General features: G+C 55.8%; 4 protein-coding genes across 4 annotated transcripts; 2 read left to right on the plus strand and 2 right to left on the minus strand.

The window, feature by feature from the left end:
* Positions 1 to 2,974: 2,974 nt before the first annotated feature.
* Positions 2,975 to 5,334, minus strand: GCG54_00011528 (Glutamate--cysteine ligase; the record flags this gene model as incomplete). Its single annotated transcript, XM_045411430.1, has 5 exons — positions 2,975 to 4,027; positions 4,083 to 4,794; positions 4,901 to 5,052; positions 5,109 to 5,174; positions 5,263 to 5,334. Coding segments are annotated over 5 exons (2,055 nt in total), but the record flags the coding sequence as incomplete, so codon positions are not given.
* Positions 5,335 to 7,740: 2,406 nt separating this feature from the next.
* Positions 7,741 to 10,673, minus strand: GCG54_00011529 (putative RNA-binding protein; the record flags this gene model as incomplete). Its single annotated transcript, XM_045411431.1, has 5 exons — positions 7,741 to 8,853; positions 8,907 to 9,070; positions 9,124 to 9,164; positions 10,233 to 10,568; positions 10,630 to 10,673. The coding sequence occupies 5 exons, from the start codon at positions 10,671 to 10,673 to the stop codon at positions 7,741 to 7,743; spliced, it is 1,698 nt and encodes a 565-aa protein (XP_045268489.1).
* Positions 10,674 to 11,654: 981 nt separating this feature from the next.
* On the plus strand, positions 11,655 to 13,810 carry GCG54_00011530 (GTPase-activating protein gyp1; the record flags this gene model as incomplete). Its single annotated transcript, XM_045411432.1, has 7 exons — positions 11,655 to 11,696; positions 11,758 to 11,776; positions 11,893 to 11,902; positions 11,956 to 12,081; positions 12,137 to 12,591; positions 12,639 to 13,504; positions 13,553 to 13,810. 7 exons carry the CDS (start codon positions 11,655 to 11,657, stop codon positions 13,808 to 13,810), a joined length of 1,776 nt encoding a protein of 591 aa, XP_045268490.1.
* A 463-nt stretch (positions 13,811 to 14,273) lies between these two features.
* On the plus strand, positions 14,274 to 15,970 carry GCG54_00011531 (uncharacterized protein; the record flags this gene model as incomplete). The annotated part of the gene is made up of 4 exons (XM_045411433.1): positions 14,274 to 14,903; positions 14,953 to 15,192; positions 15,249 to 15,584; positions 15,638 to 15,970. Coding segments are annotated over 4 exons (1,539 nt in total), but the record flags the coding sequence as incomplete, so codon positions are not given.
* Between the last annotated feature and the right edge of the window lie 353 nt (positions 15,971 to 16,323).

Below are 16,323 nucleotides of genomic sequence, written 5' to 3' on the forward strand. Positions count from 1 at the left end.
TGTCACATCTGACGGTCCTGGGTGTGTATCGAACTCGTACAGTGCGCCAATGACGATGGCGGAAATAATCGCAGCCGTCTCACGGTGACCCCTCAGAGATCCTTCCTACGGCCGTTCGGTTCGTCCTCGGTCGTCCACGGTTTAAGGGGTCCTACTAACTGCCAAACACGCGCACACGTCGATCCAGCAAAACGGCCCAACACGAACTGCAAACTACTTACAACTGCAGCACAGCCTCGCGTTGCTGAACCAAGCCCAAATTGCACTCCAGTCCCAGACGCGAGAGGCTAGCATCTAAATCCTTCAATAGCGCGCTCTGTACGAACCATCATCGCACGTCCAGCCCAGCCTGCTACGTCATGATGGTCCAGCAATCGAACCATGGCGCCTCGCGTCGATCACTGCCGCTTGCGGTTGCCAAAAGTTGAAGCCGCTTCAGCCTGCCCACACGGTTCCCACGCGACATGCCATGTCCAAAGCCTTTCCGCGCGCAGCTGAACATGCGCCCAAACCAGCGTCAAAGGAACGGTTGTGCCGCGACAGCATGTTTTCTCCTTGCCTCGTTGCTCTTCGTGGCGGCGCCACTATCAACAAGGGAACGCAGGGAGATTGTGATACCAGCAGCCTTCCACGCTCTAGGCTGGCCTTCTATGCATCGCCGTTCAGCCTTTGCCCCTTACGCTTCCCATCCGTTCGGTTGAAAAGGGAACACCTAGGTCAATAGGGGCTCGGGAATACCAGTGGAATCCTTCCAGATTGTCTGCAGTGTCTTAGGAGCATCGCAATAGGGGGAATTCCGCCTCCTTCACCTTGACCTCGCGGCCCCTAGTGCCAGACGATGCGGTCCGCTAGTCCTGCCACATCACTCGGCAGAGCTCAAACCGCCAAGCTGAGATGCAGAGTCGCACAAGTCCACTCCTCGTGAAGGGTCCCCGTTGACAGCTCGTGGCTTGGCTTTGGTTTAGAAGATGTTGCTCGAACCCTCTCAGACAAGCTCAGCTCTCTCCCACGCCGCGTGCTGCAGACGAATGCGCCGCGCCAGCAAGACAACCCAGGCATCGCTGGGCATTATACGGTGTCTCACTACGCTGCTTTGGCATGATTCGATCTTGACGACTCAGTGGCCAAGAGCCCATCAAACCAGCCACAGACAGCCGCATGATCATGCTCGCAACGTGGCTCTCGGGCAGAGAAGAGTGGAATGCATTTGCGAAATCACGGTAATCTGCCAGCAGGCTTGGACTGACGGGCACCATGATGACCTGCGCAGCCCGCAGAACCTCGCTTCAGCCCGGTGCGGCACCGAACAAACGCCATCGTATGCAGCCATCGAAACGACCTCCTTTCCGCCTTGCCCACGGCATCTTCATCCTCTCTCTTGCTCTCGAAATCGAACTGCCGGTGCAGCTATGTCCGCCACAGGATCGAACTTATTTTGGCGTGCCGCCGTCGAGCAGATCCAAGACACACACGGCCTGGCGGTTCAAACAACATCTCGGTCAAACTAGCCAGCCCAAGGCGCTTAGGCTCCCGCCTCTGGGGGGAAAACATCACACGAACCCCGTGTCGATTTCGTTTTCGGTCCCAGCGTCGCGGGCTTGCTAACAGGGCACGGCATGGCATAATCGCAGCTCTCCCCGCACCCGCCACGCACACAGGCAGCCTCTCTCTCACACATGGCTCTCACACCCCCCCCCCCCCCCCCNCCCCCCCCCCCCCCCCCCCTCGGATCTAGTGTAGAGCCAGGTACCAGCTATCCGGGTCATCCCTTCCCTGTAAACTGGGAGCGGGAAACTCCATCCACGAAACGCAACGCCACTTTTCATTTTGCCCATGGCTGTTTTTGTTGCAAATTACGGCCGATTCCAACTTTCCGGGATATCACCCATATGCGTGACGCCCTCCGTTCCCCAATCAAGAGCCAGGCAACGTCAGTGGGAATGCCCATTGCCCAGCCTTGCATCAAACGGGCGTAAGAAGTTCGGAAGCGAAAAACAGGTCTCGCATCACAACTTTGCCGTACGAAACCCGCATTCCTCTTGGGTTCTGGCCAGACCAGGCAGCATTCTTTCCTTTCTGCTCCAGCACCGCGGAGCTGGGTCGAAAATTGTTCACTCCCTCATCCGCCACCCCCTTCCACGTGAAGCAGGCACACAGCTAGCCACGCGCAATCGGCTTGGCTCAAGGAGTAATCCGTCACGCCTCCTCGAGTGCGGAAGAGGGAAAGAGCTTGTTTCCTTTTACAGCTAAACTCGCGAAGCGCATGTAGGCTGCGATATCCACCTTCATCTCAGATGTCATCAACTTTCCCATCTCTCACTTGATGACGATGTCTTAGGGGTCCCCTACGCGGCCGTGAGGCTGAAATTGTGAGCTACTGGCACGTTAGAGCCCAGATTGCAAATGTGATCACTCTGGTTCAGAGGTTAGCTTCTGGCTGCGGGCGAACAAGCCCATATATCCACACCGCATTCGTAAGACATATTCAAATCTAAAACTTCATCTGCGGCTGATGACCGCCCGCCACGTAGATCAAGGTCAATTGGGCATGGGGTTGAGGCCTCGAGGGGGAAATGGGGGGCGTCGGGCGTCATTGAGGGAAAACAGGGGAAAATAATATGTCACGATGCTTGTCTTACGATGTACTGTTGAAAGTCTATGATCATTACTTGTAGTAGGAATGTCTCTTGAATCTTCCGGCGGAGACGCTGATGATGGAGAAAGAGAGAGAGGCCAGAAAGCCCCACGATGCCTTGCACCCCATTGATGGAAGGGCTGAACCGCGCTCACGGCGACGCCCCCGATCTCGCCCGCTTCAGGGGTCCATCTTGTCTCTCGTCCACCTGCCCATTAGGTCCCCTCTTCTTCTCGGCGTCTAATCATGGGCAGAAAGAAGAACCGTCAGCATTCTAAGCCACCATATTCATGTAGACAGACACCTAATGAAGAGAGACAAAAAAGGAAACTTGAAATTTTACGCACCTCCTCCACATCCCCTCCTAAAATCGCCGAGCAGACTCGGCAGCCCGTGGACGTCAAGCCCGCCGAACCCCTTGCCCGCCGTCTCCCGCTCGCCGACGGCGATGACGGCCGCGATGATGTCCTTCTGGATCTCCTCCGAGACGACGCTGTCGTGCGCGTAGCCCGGGTGCACGTCGACGAAGTCGCGCAGCCACCGCGCGGCCGTCGACAGCTTGCCGCTTGCGCGCTGGCTGACGAGGCGCAGGTACGTGTCGAGCTCGCAGCGCGTCTGCACGTCGACGTTGACGCCGTCGAGGTAGCTCTCGACGAGCGGGATGAGGCCGGGGAAGCCGCCGTCGGGGCGGCCGTTGATGACCTCGTCGACGGTCATCTCCTCGTACTCGTCCTCGACGGGGCCGACGGGCGTCGGGGGCCGGCTGGGCACCGCGGAGCCGGGGCGCGAGCCGGGGCGGGATGTGGAGTTCGGGTTGGCGATGTTCTCGCCGAGCTGGCGGCCGGGTCTGCTGGGGAACGGGTTCCTGCGGAAGAAGAACTTGTCCTTGAGGACGGCGTCGACGTTGTGGGCGCGCTCCATGTTCTCGTCGACTTTGGTGATGGGGATGTAGAAGTTGAGGTCGAAGCTGAGGATGGCGCGGGTGACGAGGACCATGAACACGGAGAAGGCGGCGTTTTCGAAGTCGGTGAGCTGGATCTCCATGGGGCGGAACTCGACGCGCCAGCCGATGCTGTTGTCGGCGGGGGGCGGCTTGAAGCGCATGTGCTGCCAGTTTGTGCTCTGCAGGTTCTCAAAGTGGTCCGTCTTGGAGAGGTCGAGCTCCTGCAGGTCCTCCTCGAAGACGACGATGGGGTCGCGGATGAAGAGGTGGGCAAAGTGCGTGGCGAGGCGGTCGTCCATGCCGCCGGCCATGAGCTTGGCCTTGATGGCCTCGTCGATGACGAGGTCGGGGTAGAGGTACTCGGGCCGCAGGCGCGGGTCGGTCGAGATGTAGGTCGAGTTGGAGGCGTAGCGGGATTTGGGGATGCGCCAGCGGTCGTTCTTCAGGGGCTTTGGTTTTGTCAGTATAATCGGAGGTTTGAAAAGGGGGGGACCAAAGGTTTACCTTCTCTCCGAGCTCCTCGGGTGTTCTGCAATCGACCGCCCTGCTGATCTGGTTCCACCTCACATCTGTGTTCGCGAGGAAGCCCTTGTACATGGGCGTGGCGGCCGTCAGGGCGAGCATGATGGGGCCCAGCGGGCTGAGCTGGTCGTACATCTTCCTGCCCTCGGTGATGTTCTTCGCCTGGAACGTGATTTGCAGACAGCAGCTGCCCATGCCGAACGCCATGGCGTCCATGTGGATGAAGTTGTCGGGCGCGGCGCCGCCGCTGCGGACGTCCTCGTCCTCGGGCCAGTTGTGCAGGTCGTAGTTGACGGTAGGGTCCTTCCAGGGGTTGGGGGTGTTCTTGTCGTGGAAGACGGGGACGTTGACCTGGACCTTGCGGCCGCGGCGCCAGCGGATGTTGGCGGCGAGGGTGGGGAAGCGGATGTGCGGGTTGGCGATCTCGTCCGGGACGAACTGGGAGCGCAGCTTGGGGCCGGATGGCGGGTAGTAGGGCTCGGTGAAGTCGCCGGGGCAGCCGATGCGCGGGAAAGTGGTGAGGGTGATGGGGTACTCGTTGGCGTGCATGTGGTCCTTTGCGATCTTGCGGCGGAGCTTCATGTCGGGCTCGACGTCGAGGAGCTCCTTGAAGCCGATGCCCCAGGGCTTACCCGGGGTTGCTTCGAGCATGAAGCGGCCGAATTCAGGGTGGAAGACAGGGAGAGTTGTGCTTCTGCGGAACGTGTTAGTTGTGTGTGCGATGAAGTGCTGCCATGACTGCCCTTTCTCGCTCATGCTGGGTTTGAGATGAGATGAGCAGTGAGAGGGATAGAACTCACGATTCTCTGGCGACTTCCTGAAGTTCGGGCACGCAACCTCCCTCCTTGGCCAAATCGGGGCTCTCAGCGAGGGCCGTGAGGATCTCGGCTTGTCTGAGCGATAGGCGGACCTTGGGCTCATCCTTGTCGTAGGTGACAACCAAATATTCAACCTGCATCATATATCAGAGATATTATTTCTGAGAAGGGTGCAACAATTCTCATGTACCTCGTCTCCCCACAACATGGCATCGCGCTCCTTGCCCTTCGCCTTGTTCCATATCTCTAGCAATTGCTATAGGTATCACGTCAAGAGTCAGTAAAGTGAGCATACGATGAGCCGTGACCATCTCATGGTGAGAGAAGTGTGAGTGTCATCGAACCTTGATACCCCACTCGCGGACCTGATCGGCGCGCTGCTTCGCATCCGGCCAGTCAAGGGCGGTTCCCAGAGCTCTACAAAAAACGTTAGGATTCGTTTACCACTTAAGCTACGTGATGCGCGGGAACTTGCAGGAGACCCATCGTTGTGTGTATGTTTTGGTGATGTTTGCGATGGTGGGGTTGGGGCGGCTACGACCGGCTCCGTCTTGAGCCCCCGGAGACAAAGGTACTGGTGATCGGCGTTCAGGTATGTACGTGTACGTGATGCTTGTTAAGAATGCGTATAACAATATATTTGACGATCGTGATTAATTGACGGGATGCTATGTCATCCGCCTTGTCGATAACGCCCTTCGAGATAACTTGTGAGGGGGAGTGGTGACCGTTTGTTGTTTTTCTCCCGCCGTTTACCAGCTATGAGGTAAGCCGTCGTCAGCCCGTTCAGCTTCCGCGATGCAAGGCAAGCGCGCTTGTTGGGATGACCGGGGTGTTGGGCAAGGAAAAGGAGGTTTCTTCAGCGATGGCGCAATAGTTCTAGGCGAACGGGTTCCCGGGGAGTGCGTGGGTGGGTTTGTCCGAATTGGAAGTTGTCTGCGGTGTAATGCAATGTGAGGTGATGTAGACTTGCGGCTCAGCCCGACAACCGCCCGGCCGACGGCGGGCTAAAAAAGCAAAAGGTGGGGGTTTTGGATGGAATGTTGACGCTTTGCTGCCCGCGGCGGCTATGGGATTTGGGGGTTTCGTTGTAGGTAACTGTATGGTTGCCGTGGGATGGGAAACGTGGTGGTCCCTATTTTCCCTGATCACGCAATGTTGTATTTGAAAGGGGAGAGAGGGGATTGGACAGACGGAAGGATGAATGGGCTTTTGGAGGTTCTAGAATGGAGGAGGGAATAAGGTATGGTAATTGCGTCGAGGGGACCGGTTTGTTTCCCGCGCGCGGAACCTGTCTGGTATGTGGGGTCTGATGTTTTCTGCCGTTTTTTTCTGCGATGTTTTTGCGCCGCTGTATCAGCGAATGATGGAGGGGCAGAATGGAGGGGCTGATTAGAAATCACATGCGTTGCTTAGGGATCCTTGAAGGAGGGGGCTGGGGTGGGAAAGGGCATAGACGACAAGCCGCGTTGAATTTTCTCTCAATTGACGAGAAAAAGCTCAGAAGGTCTTTGGGACGTGGGGACCTGTGTAAAATTTAGTTCCGGGCGGCTTCGGAACCGCCGACTTGAGAGTCCAGGGTGCGTCTGTCAACGACTCGGTGAAGGATGTTGATGTTGGGTTGTCAAAAGTTGATTAGACTGGATTGGCCTATGGTCTGGGGAAGTCTCGGTGCTTGCCCGGCTTCTCTCTTTGCAGGTTCAACTTCGGCTGTGTTTTGACTTTGCGGCGGCTCCTCCCCGGGCGGTAGCTGTTTCTGGTACCTAGGACAACCCTTGAGCCAGGTGGGTTTTCCGATGTGGAGGGCACGTCTGAACGCATCCCGATGACGGCGGGTGGTGTTAATGGATTTCAAGTCCGGGTCGGATTTCCCATATCGTGGAATGCATTGTGTACAACATCAGATACTGCGCTACTACGTTGTGCTACTCGTCCATGTTCCCCTACAACTCTGTCGCCATCATCTTTCCACGGAATCTGGTGGTAAAGCGTCCGGAAGCCGACCCCGGAAGCCGAGGGATAAGACGGGGGCCGACTGACAGGGGCGGTCTCCAAAGGCGAGTTAAGCGCCATCATCAGGCTGGATGGATTTGTCATTCAGGAGTTTCTGGTGCCGCCGCAGGTGAGATGCCCTCGTTCGATGTCGTTGCGGACTCGGAGGGCGCAGCCGATGCGCGAGGCAGGTTTCGGCATACACCCGGCCGGGTCCAATCACCGAGACTTATCGTCACCGCCTCCCGTCCGTCAGTCAGTTGTGTGTACAGCCCTGAGACTTCACAGAATAAGTTCAAGATAGGCTTCAGTAGGTAGCACGATAATGGCCATGTAGCAAGTGTAATTGTGACTGGAGACGCAGGATCTCAATATGATAGTGCTGATAAATCTGCATCAGGGAATGTCACATGAGTTGCATGTTGTACGACGAAAGGCTTGATTAGAAATTGATTTTTGGGCCCGTTGTATAGTACAGAATTCCCGTAATGTGCAAAGGAAAAAGAAGATGATTTGCGCAAGCGCGAAATGCAAGCCTGCCGACCCAGACCGGACCCCCCAAACAACCTCCTGATCCCAATCTTAGAGAAGAATACCCCGTCGCTGCCTTCCCTGATGCGAAGACATCCATTCACGCAACTCGACTGCCAAACCAAGCTCGACCATGCCTTTGATACCAGAGTAACATGATTCCGTTCTCACTTCCGGGTCCGCTTGTGCTAGCACCGTTCGTAGTTAACCATGCCTGAACATGCTGAAACCATCCTTTATGTTGTCCGAGTTCGCCATTGCAAAGTGCGAGCCGCAGTCTTTCCAAACCATACCGTCTACTAACGCGAGTAAGGGTGGAAACCGCGGTTGCTGCTGCGTCCGCCTCCGCGGTAGTTGGCGCCTGGCTTGCCCGCGTTCTTGGGGCCCGTAGGCGCGTTGGCAGGCGGGGCATGCGCAGGGTCTGGCGATCCCTGGTGTGCGCCCCGATTACCACGGTTGAAGCCACCTCCACGGCCGCCCCCAGGGTTCATGTTGGGCTGGGGCACGTCGTCGTACATGCCCTCCCAAGATGTCGGAGCGCCTCCGCCGCCCATGTTGTAGGCTGCCTGGTTGTTGTTGTTGTTGTTATTGTACTGATCACGTCCACCACCGCTGCCGGTGCTGCCGCCCCGTCGCGGTCCTTGCTGCTGCGCTTGACCTCCTTGAGATGGGTCGAACATCTGCTGTTGGGGGCTGAAGCTGCCACTGGGTCCTGCGGGAGGTCCACCCTGCTGTCCCATCTGCTGTCCCATCTGCTGCTGCATCTGTTGTTGCATTTGCTGCATCTGCTGCATCATCTGTGGCGTCATCTGGCCCATCATGTTCTGTCCATTGCCGCCGCCGCCGCGACCCATCATCTGGTTTTGCATTTGCTGCATCTGCTGCATCTGCATCATTTGCTGCATCATGGCCGGGTTCATCGGTCCCATGCCGCGGCTCATAGCCATCTGCTGCTGCATCATGGCAAAATACTGCTGCATCCTTTGGAAATATTGGGCCATGACTTGCGGCGTCATGCCACCGGCAGCGCCCATCTGGCCGCCTCCCATGCCGCCCTGACTAGCGGCGTCTTCTCCCTTGCGGAACTTGCCTCCACCGCGACGGGCAGCCTCTTCCTCCTCCCGGAGGTTGCCTCGCGGTTGGGCCTTCTTGACCTCAATCGGCTTGCCATGAATCTCGAGACTTGTGCTCAGACAGGCCTCCACGCCAGCTTCGCTCTCAAAAGTAACGAATCCAAACCCACGGGGCCGACCCGTGTCCTTATCCATCATCAACGTGGCATCAACCACGCGACCGAATTGCTGGAAGTAGTCCTTAAACTCTTGATCGGTGGTCTCCTGGCTCACACCGCCAACGAAAATCTTGCTTGTCTTCTCTTGCTCGTCGCGGGGAATAGCACGCTTCGGGTCGATCTGTTTTTTGTAAGCATGACTTCAGGGCCAAGACCTATTGGGAGTGTACATACAATTTTGCCATCCAAGAAATGCTCCTTGACCATGACAATGTTCACGGTCTTGGGGTCTCTAAACGTGAGGAAGCCAAAACCTCTCGACCGGCCAGTGCTACTGTCGCGCATGACTGTGCACTCAACGACCTCGCCAAACTGCGAGAAGTAGTCTCGAAGGGACTCTGTCGAGATTTAGTGAGTTGTGGAACATCCCTGGTACACCGGCGGAACTTACGATCAGTAGTCTCCCAGTTGAGGCCGCCAATAAACATTTTCCTGCACGAGATTCAGTCAGTAGGCTCAATCTCCCAAATTTCATTATACGGCTGTTTGCAGGCATGGTGGTGGCAAAGTGCATCAAACTGCGGCTTGGGGTGTCGGGAGCAAGCGCGCACTTGGCTGATTCCAACCGTGGCGCGGGTGAATGTCGATGCAGTGGCATGCGTGGACAGTTGCTGCAAACTGTGCATTTCCTCCTCTTCAAGGTCGTCAGAGAGCTTCAAGGCTTAGTCGGGGCTAGGACAGCAGCTGTTGAACATCCCATCGCGGTTTCTTTCTTCCCACATCTTTAGGCTCGTGATGCCCACCCCATCTTTCAAACGCAGCAGGTATCCTCGGCGGTGGTTATCAAAGCGATCGATTGAATTCCGTCCACATCAAGTCGTGCGAGATCCGAATACTTCAGGCCCTGGTGGGAACCAGAGTATGATTTGTCGTTGATGAGCGTTGCCAGCCAGCCACGGAAACTCTCACATGTGGGAGAATTGCGGAGCGGATAGCCTGGTCATTGTCGAATGTCTGGTGTCTTTTGCTATCGTCAAGTCTCTGCTAGAATCTAGCTTCGAGCGCTATCCGCTGCTAATCTTGCTACAGCAGCCGAAGAACGCTGATGGTTCTCATCGTGCTCTAAAGACCATCTGCGACTGGGCTATAGAAGGAGCATTTGGCTGCTCCTGAACTGACTGAGTGACTGACTATCGGCGGCATATCTCGGTGATCTCAGGCTGCTTTTCCAGCTGACTTTTGTGGCACCTCTTTCTGGCTTCTCTTTCTGGCTCATCGAGCTCTCTTGTCTTGAGTCTTGTTCTTCCTTGGCTTGCTCGATTGACCCTGAAGTCTCATCCATAGACGCAGTTGACCGACGTCTTCTGGTGTTGCCGCCTCTTTCTCCTCCCAAGTCCCAAAGACCAATCAAGTCTGACCATGGGCCACTGACACCCAAGCACCCGAGAACCACAGCTGGGCAGCTGCTGGTTATTTTATTCGTAGCAGGCACGTCCACTTTGAGTGCCATGCCGTGGGGATGTGTAGCAATGCAAACGTCACGTAAAGATAATCACTTACCCGTCTTCCTTGGCACTAGGGTTCTTGGCCGTGCTCGTCGAGTATGTTGGCTCCTCGTGCTTAACTGCGCCCATTCCGTTTGACGGATGCGCGTGCGAGGTCGTCGCGCCTCCATTGCCGCCGCCACCTCCGCCTCCACCGCCAAGGTTGAAGTCTACCTCATCATCATCATCCTCGTCTTCGTACCTCATCTGATCATCAGCACCGTGATCTGGCTCGGCTGAAGGAGGCGGCTCGGCGTATGTTTCATGGGTCTGGACGGGAGCTGCGGCAGGAGCGGGCGCCGCGGCGGGCTCCGAGGCGGCAGCCGCCTTCGCGGGGGTATCATCGTCGTAGCTGGTGTAGTATCAGCGTCTGCGTCGATGGTAGCTAGGGTGGAAGGGATGCCATCACTCACAGGTCGGCGAAGAGATCCTCCTCAAAGTTCTCCGGCTCGGTCATCTTGTCGCTGATCGAAGATGCTGCTGGTAGCGTTTGAAAAGTCGATGCCGCTTGTCGATGAAAATCCTGCAACTGAGCAAGGCAAGAATGAAAAAAGGGAAGGAACTAAATGGGTTAATGAACGCGAGCGACAAACAGAGATGGCACGTCGTCGTTGACGTGGTGTAGCAGCACGGGTTGTTTGGTTATTTCTTGAGCGAGGGTGGACACCTAGTGAAGAGGGTGGAAGGTGGGACCACAAGGTGGCGGAGCCAATAAGGGTGCTCAATCCAATCAGAGCTCTAAAGACTGAGGAAGGCGCCCGTGCGCGACGGGCTAACCTTAGCAGCTTGGACTCAGCAAAGGAAAGCGCGCCTCGGCTTCTCACGTGACTAGGAAGAAAACGGAAAGAGCCTTACCTCAATAGGAGTTCCGTGGACGTAAAGAACCTTGCTTGTGTGGACCACCTCAGACGCTGGGCCGTGGAGTGTCTTACGGGTCACCCACGCTTTAGAAAGGACTTTGCGACTGAGGCTGGGGCGTTGCTCTGCGGCCATGTAAGGTACCGTACCGGATTGTTTGAGTCTGACCGTTTGCGACCCGCCTGGAATTCTCACAACAACGACCAAAAACCCCTGCGGTACTTGTCGCCTTGTCTGTCCAGGCTGAACCTTCTTTCTTGGTTGTTCCAGCGCAAACTTCAAAGCCATATTTGCATCCTGATTGCATATTGGCCGAAAAGAAACAGTAAAGCTATCTAAGTACGGCCAAAGGCCGAATCGTAACTGGAGCGCGGGAAACACCATCACCGCCACAGTCTACCGGCCGAAGCCACAGTGACCTCCTCGACTCCACTTCAACTGCTGCTCCGAGCGGCGGGCGGTACACTAATGTGAAGCAAGGGTCCGGCCACTGGTCACTTGCTCGGAGCTCAGGCGACTCGTCTGGCGCATCTCAACAACAATACACAATATGAGACTCTCTCAATAGAGAAACGACAAGATGTTCTCCTCTTCAGGGAGTGGGAAGAAACCCGCGCAACAGGTATGTATGCTCCAAAGCTCTCATGCACAAAACCGTTATCGCATGCTAAGTTGCCCCGCAGCAGGAGATGGTTCAAGTCGGTGGGTTTCGTCATAACTCTTGTAGTAGCGCGAGAAGCCTCCTGCCTCAGAGGCTCGGTCGTCGCATACTGCGTGTGGAAGTATTTGGCTAATATCATCTCTCACTCCCGATGCAGATCGGTCCGAGTATGTTGACTCTGCAGCCTTGCAAGCAAACAGCCGGGACTGACTTGGGGTAGTTCTGCGTCGCCATTCTGGAAACCGCCGCCCCCACGCGAGAACACACCGAAGAGGACAGGTCGCGACTCCAGCCTGGTTGTTGGAGCTGCCTACTCCCATGCCGATATTCTCAAATTCGATTCCTTGTGCGACGCCCTTTTGCAATGCTACTTTCAAAACTTCCCGCTGACTGGTAGCAAGGAACCTTTCTAGCTCCTCTTCGAGACCGAAAACTCCACCATCCTCCCATTCGACCAAGGGCCGACCGAGCGATGTCTCTCCCCCGACCTCGAGGCCTGCGTCGGGTCTTTCGTCGCCACCAATCAAGAGCTACATAAGCTTCCTATCCAACACGAACGATGACTGGAAGGCGGACGAGGACGATATGATGGGGTATGAAGATGATGACGGCGACGACTTTGGCTTGCCCAGTCTGTCCAACATGAAGAGACGAACGCGCAAGATGGCAGCGCAGAACAGAACCGACCTTAACGGAAGTCTGTCGCCAATGGACGACTCCTTTGGGCTTGGGCTTCACACCAGAAGATACTCAAACAGTGCAGACATTGCCATTGAAAGGCCTGCGCCAACCTACCCCATGCCCAAGAAAAGCGAGGGCAAGATTTTAAGACCGCAATATAAGGAGATACTCAGAGGTAGGTCGCGGCGCAAAAGACGTGTTATGCAGCGCTGATTATGATAGACCCCGCAAACGCCCTGCACCTAATTGACCACCCCGCCGTCCCCGCCAACGCAACTCCTAAAGAAATTGACGCCGCCAATTCCAGGATAACTCGGATCAACAAGTTCAAAAAGCTCCTGCAAGCCTCCACCATACCACTGCAAGATCTGCGGCAGCTTGCGTGGTCCGGCGTCCCTCAGGAAGTTCGGGCTATGACGTGGCAATTGCTGCTTAGCTACTTGCCGACGAACAGCGAAAGAAGAGTCGCGACTCTGGAAAGAAAACGGAAGGAGTACTTGGACGGCGTCCGACAGGCCTTTGAAAGAGGCGGCACAAGCACAGCTCCAACAGGCAAGGCGAGGGGACTGGATGAGGCCGTCTGGCATCAGATCAGCATTGACGTCCCGAGAACGAACCCTCATATCGAACTGTACTCATACGAGGCAACTCAGAGATCGCTGGAGCGGATTCTATACCTTTGGGCCGTACGACATCCTGCCAGTGGTTATGTGCAGGGTATTAACGATCTGGTGACGCCATTTTGGCAAGTATTTTTGAGTGCCTATATCGCCGACTCTGACATAGAATCCGGCATGGATCCTGGTCAGCTGCCCAAGCCAGTCCTAGACGCCGTGGAAGCGGACTCGTTCTGGTGCCTGACGAAGCTCCTTGATGGCATTCAAGACCATTACATTGTGGCTCAACCAGGCATTCAGAGACAGGTCACTGCTCTTCGCGATCTCACCGCGAGGATTGATGCCAGCTTGGCGAAGCATCTCGAAAACGAGCATGTGGAATTCATTCAGTTCAGTTTTCGGTGGATGAACTGTCTGTTGATGCGAGAAATCAGTGTGCGGAATACAATCCGGATGTGGGATACATATTTGGTGAGTTGCTCGTGCTTTTTTGCAGGTCTATGCTAACGTCTCTTACAGGCTGAAGAGCAAGGGTTTTCGGAGTTTCATCTGTATGTGTGCGCCGCATTCTTGGTCAAATGGTCGGACAAGCTGGTCAAGATGGATTTCCAGGAGATCATGATGTTTTTGCAGAGTCTACCGACGAAGTCGTGGACAGAAAAAGACATCGAACTCTTGTTGAGTGAGGCATTCATATGGCAGAGTCTGTTCAAGGGCTCATCGGCACACCTGCGAGGACAGCCAAGCCGGACGCCATCGGCGAACATGCAGTTGTAGGCCCTTTCGGTAAATATCCTCATAGGCCATTGCAGAGTCATCCAGATGAAAGATGATACAAGGCAAGGACCGGGATGGGGGTCTGGAAACATGTCAATCTAAGCCAAAAGATAATTACGAGGCAGCAATAGTTGCAGTGGGAGCGGTAGCAGCACCCTGTGGGCTATTCTCCTCCCCAGAATTGATGGGATTTAATACAGTGCATGGCACAGTTGATTTCGTCATACGCACTCACTGTTTTAATTGGGTCGACCCGGTCTGACGTGCAGGAAAGAGCTATCCCTGCAGCTTGGTTCCCCAATCAACGCGGCCTTCCTCCAGCTCGCGCGTCGTACCACTGACAAAGGCAGCTGTCAGTCCTTGCTCCTTCCCCGTCGCAAAATCATCCATTCATCTCACAACCACCCTGCGCAAGAGATTTTGCTCTTCCAATCCATCAATTGACACCCCCGATCACAACAGCACCTCACTCCCATCCTTCATGATGGCTGACGTCACGGAGCAACCCACGATTGCCGCAGAGGTCCCTGTCGTCGAGGCACCTACTGTGGTGGTCCCCGTCGCTGTCGCAAACCCGGAGGAGCTCAAGCAGGATGCGCCCGCTCAGCAGGACACTCCCGCCACCGCTGGCGGCGAAGAGTCGGAAGAGGACATCAACTCCAAGAAGGTTACCCTTGCGGATCTGACTGCGAAGGGAACTGCGCTGTATGCGAAGAAGCAATACGACGAGGCCGCCGAGAACTTCACGAAAGCGGCAGAGCTGCAGGATGAGATTAACGGCGAAATGCAGCCTCAGAACGCGGAGATCCTGTTCCTCTACGGAAGGTGTGTTTTCAAGATTGGACAAAGCAAGAGCGACGTCTTGGGGGGAAAGGCCGCCGGCGAGAAGAAGGCCGAGAAGCCGAAACCCAAGGCCAAGAAGGCCGCCCCCACAGCGCCGACCGATGCGCCTGCCCAGACCGAGGCCGAGAGAATAACTGAGGAGGGCGTTGCGATTGTCGCCAATGAGACCTCTGGCGCGAAGACTGAAGAGACGAAGCCGCTGTTCCAGTTCACTGGCGATGAAAACTTTGATGATTCGGACGAGGAAGAGGTAAGCGGGATAGGGTCAGCCCATCGATCGAGAGCTGACTGTATGCCAGGCCGAGGGTGAAGGTGAGGAGGAAGAAGAGGAAGACGACGACCTCGAGACCGCATTCGGTGTACTGGACATGGCGCGCGTTCTCTTCTATCGTCAACTTGAGCAGTTGGAGAAGGAGGAGCCAAATGGCAAGCCCCAAGAGCAGGTCGATGGCGAGACGAGCAAGATCAAGCATGTCAAGGAGCGCCTTGCAGATACCCACGATCTCCTCGCAGAGATTTCCCTGGAGAACGAGAGGCAAGTCTGCTGTGCATGTCGCAGTGGAAAGCTTGCTGACCGAATCATAGATACCCCGAGGCGATTGAGGACTCGCGCAAGTCGTTGAAGTTCAAGAAGGATCTGTACACCAACGACTCTGAAGTCATTGCTGAGGCACACTTTAAGCTGTCCCTAGCCCTCGAGTTCGCATCCGTCACATCCACCAAGGAGGAGGGCGCCACCGAGTCGCAAGCTTTTGATGAGAAGCTTCGTGAGGAGGCAGCCAACGAGCTCGAGGCCGCCATCGAGAGCACCAAGTTGAAGCTCCAGAACAAGGAAGTCGAGCTGGCCACCATGGCGTCGCCTGAGGACAATGAAGTCACCAGAGCAACAATCACTGATGTTAAGGATATGATTGCGGACCTGGAGCAACGGGTTAGTAAATCTGACTGTGTACTAGTGAACGTCACTGACTGTGGTGCTTTTAGCTCACGGAGCTTCGCAAGCCTCCCATCGACATGAACGCCGCTCTAGCCGACCAAGCCATGGGAGGTATCCTTGGTGCCGCCCTTGGTGAGTCTGCCGAGCAGACCCAGGCCCGCATCGAGGAAGCCAAGAAGTCTGCCAATGATCTCACTGGTCTGGTCAGAAAGAAGGCCAAGGAGGAGCCGAAGCCCACCGAGGTGCCAAAGGCAGCCGAGCCAGCTGAGCCTCAGGCCAATGGCGAGAACGGCGCCAAGCGTAAGGCCGAGGAACCTGCAGAGGACGAGGACTCTGCAAAGAAGGCCAAAGTCGAGGAGACGGTGACTGCTGAGGTTTGAGGAGCACCTGTATGATTGTCATTCGGCGAGATTGATGCGAGAACCGCGGGATATGGTACATGGCTCTGGGTCGCGTTTTCTCTGGGTTTTTCACGGCACAACTGTACACTAGTTAACACTCTGGAAGGTGGGAAAGGGCATATGCGCTCCGAGATGAGCAATATCTATACGGCCGAGCCTGAATTGCATTTGGTTGTTTACCTCGTATTCGACACGAGACCGCTCCAAGTTACTTTCAAAAAGAAAAGGTGCTCGAACGATGGCGTAGCCCATGAGCTTTGACCCTGAAGTTGTCGTCGTAAAGCTGAGGAGTATTCTCCAAAACGCTCGTCCATGTTGCTGATGGCTTCACA

The sequence above is a fragment of the Colletotrichum gloeosporioides genome, assembly GCF_011800055.1.
Source record: "Colletotrichum gloeosporioides strain Lc1 chromosome Unknown consensus_17, whole genome shotgun sequence".
Taxonomy (NCBI): domain Eukaryota; kingdom Fungi; phylum Ascomycota; class Sordariomycetes; order Glomerellales; family Glomerellaceae; genus Colletotrichum; species Colletotrichum gloeosporioides.